Here is a 5689-nt window from a genome sequence, read left to right on the forward strand (position 1 = left end):
ATCCAATCGAAATGTAGTTGTGTACAGCTCGGAATAATGTCCGGGTGAACATGCCATGTGGGGAAGGGATCTGAAAATCCAAGCATTTCTAGCTTGATAATACGTTTTTCGACAAATTGACAATCTACCAATTGCTACCTTTAGACAGTTATGATGTCCTGCATGTTCCTGAATCTTAGCTAGCTTGTTCAAAGCTAATCGAAAGTATTCTAACGTTAGTTTGTTTACAAGTAGCTAGCTAGCTACTGATATAAACCTAGCAAGTGTCAAAGATGAGTCTTCTACCTCGCACTGCCGAGGAGTTCAGTTCTGCAGAGTACTGGGAACGCTTCTTCAAGAAGAGAGGAGAGAAGGCTTTTGAGTGGTATGGAGACTACAACAAACTCTGTGGCGTGCTGCACAAATACATCAAACCGCGGGATAAGGTGAGCAGATACACTGACAACCTGACATGTAGGAAAATGCCCCCTAAAAATGTTCCGAATCCACAGTCAATTTGTCTTCTGCTGAAATTCTTTCTACTGAAGAGCCATGTAAGTTTTGTATTATATGACGCACGGAAGAATTCCTATCCAAATGACAGGGTCCTTTAGCAGACGCTTTTATCCAACGCGACTTACAGTCATGCGTATCTTGTCTCGTCTGTCCCAGGTCTTGGTGGTGGGCTGTGGTAACTCTGAGCTGAGTGAGCAGCTGTATGACGTTGGCTACAGACATCTGACCAACATTGACATTAGTGAGACGGTGGTGAATCACATGAACCAGAAGAATGCCAAGCAGCGCCCAGACCTGACCTTCCAGATGGTGGATGCCACCCAGACGCCCTACGAGGACGGAAGCTACCAGGCTGCACTGGACAAGGGGACACTGGACGCCATGGCCTCCCAGGAGGAGGGGGCTCTAGCTGGGAGGATGCTGGCTGAGGTGTGCTGGTGTGGAGTAGCTTGACAGGGATTATAAAATGGTTTAACAAAGCCAGAAGCCCTGCACATAGAGTAGTACTCCAGGAGTGTGGTATGCACTCTGGTATACATACATCTGTTAGTAAAATGTGTCTTAAAGTTTAATCACATGCAATAAACTCTTTATGCCTTGTGTTTGTGTAGGTGGGCCGTGTCCTGGGTATAGGAGGCCGCTACGTCTGTGTGACCCTGGCCCAGGAGAGTGTCATCAAGCTGGCTGTGGAGCACTTCATCCAGGTAAAAAGCTTAGGTTAGATGCATTGATAGTGATAGATGGTTGCTGTACCTACTTTAATTCAATTCACTCAGGATAGGATAAGAGCATTTTCGAAATGATTGAAATGTTAATGTAGGTGGGCTGGGCTGTGAGACTCCATTGTCTGGGTGACCCGGAGAGCCAGGAGGTCTCTTCCTTCGCTCTGCCTGTCTTCGTATTGGTTTGCACAAAGTTCCGCAAGCCAATGCCCATGCCCATCCTGGAGATGTGCCAAGGGGAGGATGGTGCCCCCGTGAGGCTTCCCGTGGTGGCAGACCTGCTGTCTGTGGTGAGAGAGCGCCAGGCGTACGCCATGCTGAGACAGAGGCTCCGTACGGGTACAGACGCGTCCTCTACCCCCTCTTTGACCCTCTGTCACGCCCCCACTGGGCGACCCCGCTACACCCTCACCGTACAGGACTGCCCCCCTGGTGCCAAGGTTCCCCGTGCCAACCACTTTGCCATCTTCATAGGTGAGGGATAGGATTTGTCGTATATCGGCACACCTGGGTGGAAAAACATGGGTATGTTTGTCTTTCCTTTCTGCTCTTGGCTGCATTCTTAACCTGGCTCTTCCTGTCTCAACCCTGACAGTGCCTCAGGGCAGAGAGACTGATTGGCTGTACGGCTTGGCTGAGGGGCGGGGCCAACTAGCGGCTAGCGCTAACTTCAGACGTCTGGTTGTCGTGGCCATGCACAGAGAACAGGAGTATACCGACATGCAGGCTGTCCAATCAGAGCTCTCCCCCATGGTGATGGAACTCGCCCCCCCTGGGATGCCAACCAATCAGAAAGTAGGGAAGTTGTGATTATTCTATTTTGGGTAGTAATTAAAAAAACATGTTTCCTAATTTCTCTATCATCTTGCCCCCTTCACCCATTTTCCCCATCTCCCTCTCTCCATCCCTGTCCTTCCCCCTGTAGGTTCCGTTCCTGTCGGTGGGAGGTGAGCTGGGTTGGAGGGAGGTGGTGAGTCATGGTACCAGTGATCTGAGTGGTCAGTACTCTGTAGAGGACGTGAGAGGAGAGGATGGTCAGCTCTACCGTAGACTGGTGTTCCTGGCTAACGACGGACTGGTCCAGTCAGAGAGCCGCCTCACTAACCCAGCAGCAGGTGAGAACAAACACGCACAGTTTTTATTACTTGGTGAGTTCAGTGGCTAACCGTCTCTTTAACTTTAGCAGCAGCCTTGTCTCAGAAGAATAAGAAGAGCAGAAGGAAAGCCAAGCCCTCTGCCTCTCCCCCCATGACAACCCCATCCCAGACACCAGGTGGCGCCCTGGAGGTGGACAAAGGCTATCTATGCTGTGCCCACCACAGGGTCATGGTGGCTGGCCTCGCCATGCTAGGCGTGGGCACCGACCACAACAAAGGTAGGTGTATTTGCCAGCATTGTCTGCAAGTCAGTTGCCCTGTGCCCACATACCTGCCAAATACCAGTCTGTGTTTGACACTTTTTCTCAAATCCACTATTTTTGCCTACAGGAAGTTTGGTCTTTTGACACGACAGGTCTGATGAATCAGCCAAATGTCTCCTGTCTGTCATGTCTCCTATAACTTCTCTGTAGATGTGTCAGTGCTCCTGGTGGGACTGGGTGGAGGAGGGCTGCCCCAGTTCCTGCGGGACTTTGTACCTGGAGCCAGGGTGGAGGTGGTGGAGCTGGATCCAGCAGTGCTGGAGGTGGCTCAGGGATGGTTCGGCTTCACACCTGATGACAGGCTCACTGTCACACTGGGAGATGGACTGGAACGCATTAACAACATTGAGAGAGAAGGTGAGAGTGCTGGGAGGGAGGGGGGACGAGAGAGGGAGATGAGGAAGAGATACCGGATACACATTTAAGGTGGAAGGGAGAAAGTAAAAGGTTGCTTCAAGAGCAAATTTGTAACCTCGAGCATGCACATGATTAACACTATTCTCTTACCTGTAGGTGGTCATCAGTATGATGTCATCATGTTTGACGTGGACAGTAAGGACCCCAGTTTGGGGATGAGCTGTCCTCCTCCTGCCTTTGTAGAAACAGCCTTCCTGGAGAGAGTTGGCAATCTGCTGACACCTCGAGGTACAGTAAAAGTTTTTTTAATAACTTTCAAGGAGCTAGTCTGCTTTATTTTCCAAATCTAAAATGTTACATTTTTCAAAGACTGTAGACCTAGGTCTTATCGAGGTGTATCTTGTATCTCACCATATTACACCCTCCCTCTGTCCGTCTCTGTCACCCCTCCCCACCAGGTGTGTTCATGTTGAACCTGGTGTGTCGTGACTCTGCATTGAAGAAGAGTGTGTTGGGTCGTGTGCGGGGTGTGTTCCCGCGTGTGCTCTCCCGGGGCATCGAGGGGGAGGTCAACGAGGTGCTGCTGTGCTCCAGGGGAACGGGGGAGACAGGGGTCCCGCCCAGCCTGCTGAAGGCAGGGAAGACTCTACAGGGAGCACTGGGCATGAACAGCAGTAGAGCAGCAACCTGCATCCCTCAGATAGACATCACTGAGCTGCTAGAGGACCTGAAGGTGGCATGAGGGAGAGGGGCATGAGGAGAAGAGGACAATGTGAAAAACTATAATTTTCATTTTAATTCTCAAGATGCTACATGCAATAATGTATGAAATAAAAATGTACAGATGCTACATGCAATAATTTCAGATTTACAGTTCATATTAGGAAATCATTTGATTTAAATAAAATCATTAGGCCCTAACCTATGGATTTCACATGACTGGGAATACAGATATGCATCTGTAGAGCGTGGATTAGGAAACCAGTCAGTATCTGGTGTGACCACCATTTGCCTCATGCAGTGTGACACATCTCCTTCGCATAGAGTTTCAGGCTGTTGATTGTGGCCAATGCACTGTTGTCCCACTCTTCAAAGGATTTGTGGAGTTTAATGGATATTGGCGGGAACTGGAACACGCTGTCGTACACGTCGATCCAGATCATCCCAAACATGCTCATTGGGTGACATCTGGTGAGCATGCAAGCTATGGAAGAAGTGGGACATTTTCACCTTCCAGGAAATGTGTACAGATCCTTACAACATCGGGCCTTGCATTATCATGCTGAAACATGAGGTGATGGCAGTGGATGAGTGGCACGACAATGGGCCTCAGGATCTCGTTGCGGTTTCTCTGTGCATTCAAGTTGCCATCGATAAAATGCAAATGTGTTCGTTGTCTGTAGCTTATGCCTGCCCATACCATAACCCCACCGCCACCATGGGGCACTCTGTTCACAACGTTGACATCACCAAACCGCTCACCCACACAACGCCATGTCTGCCATCTGCCCGGTACAGTTGAAACTGGGATTCATCCATGAAGAGCGTGCCGGTGGCCATCCAAGGTGAGCATTTGCTCACAGAAGTCTGTTACGATGCTGAACTGCAGTCAGGTCAAGACCCTGGTGAGGATGACGAGTACACAGATGAACTTCTCAGATATGGTTTCTGACTGCAGAAATTATTCGGTTATGCAAACCCACGATCCCGCAGGTGAAGAAGCCGGTTGTGGAGGGTCTGGTGTGGTTACATGTGGTCTGCAGGTGTGAGGCCGGTTGGAAGTACTGCCAAATTCTCTAAAATGACATTGGAGGTGGCTTATAGTAGAGAAATTAACATTAAATTCTCAGGCAACGTCTCTGGTGGACATTCCTGCAGTCAACATGCCAATTGCACGCTCCCTTAACTTGAGACATCTGTGGCATTGTGTTGTGTGACAACTGCACATTTTAGTGGCCATTTTTTGTCCCCCAGCACAAGGTGCACCTGTGTAATGATCATGCTGTTTAATCAGCTTCTTGATATGCCACACCTGTCAGGTGGATGGATTATCTTGGCAAAGGAAAAATACTCACTAACAGGGATGTAAACAAATTTGTTCACAAAATTTTAGATAAATATTTTTTGTGCGTATGGAAAAATCCCCTGATCTTTTATTTCAGCTCATGAAACATGGGACCAACACTTTACATGTTGGGTTTATATTTTTGTTCTGTGTACTTGGTCCCAACAGAATCCATAAATGTTTTATTCTCAAACTTTTCTCTGGTGTTTATTGATGATGAACCCTGGAGTGATTTTCTTATGCTTATAGTTGGTTTCAAGATATTTTAGAATATATATTTTTTTCTGGCAGATTTTCATCTGAAATCTTTTGCATAAAGATCCCCCTACCGACAGCTGATTTTATACAGCACTGCCTCGCACTCACACATACTCTCTCTCACTGCCAAAGAATGCAGCCGTGTTATTTACAGTAGATGAATCGTGTGGCATGGTTACAGTCTCCAGACTACATGGACAAGAGAGACAGTTACTGCGAGGTGGGTGTGATTTAAATAGGCCTGGGCTGGAGGCGGGGAATATTACCTGTCTGTCAAGCAAAATCAATATTATAACTGGCCATCTGTTCTGTTAACAGCCATGAATGGGCGTGCAGAATATCTGGCAACTCCTGCACAGATTTGTACGCATG

General features: G+C 48.3%; 1 protein-coding gene across 2 annotated transcripts; it reads left to right on the forward strand.

Moving 5' to 3' along the window:
* Window positions 1–29: 29 nt before the first annotated feature.
* Window positions 30–3915, forward strand: eef1aknmt (eEF1A lysine and N-terminal methyltransferase). 2 transcript variants are annotated; one of them, XM_024004396.2, is made up of 10 exons: window positions 30–425; window positions 652–924; window positions 1107–1199; window positions 1316–1691; window positions 1813–2012; window positions 2143–2332; window positions 2401–2592; window positions 2788–2994; window positions 3151–3282; window positions 3453–3915. In XM_024004396.2, the coding sequence occupies exons 1-10, from the start codon at window positions 273–275 to the stop codon at window positions 3734–3736; spliced, it is 2100 nt and encodes a 699-aa protein (XP_023860164.1). In that variant the 5' UTR covers window positions 30–272; the 3' UTR covers window positions 3737–3915. The 2 variants fall into 2 exon arrangements, with proteins under 2 accessions (XP_023860164.1, XP_023860165.1); XM_024004397.2 differs by having other exon boundaries at window positions 2404–2592.
* The last annotated feature ends 1774 nt before the right edge of the window (window positions 3916–5689 follow it).

This window comes from Salvelinus sp. IW2-2015, linkage group LG16 (genome assembly GCF_002910315.2).
Source record: "Salvelinus sp. IW2-2015 linkage group LG16, ASM291031v2, whole genome shotgun sequence".
Taxonomy (NCBI): domain Eukaryota; kingdom Metazoa; phylum Chordata; class Actinopteri; order Salmoniformes; family Salmonidae; genus Salvelinus; species Salvelinus sp. IW2-2015.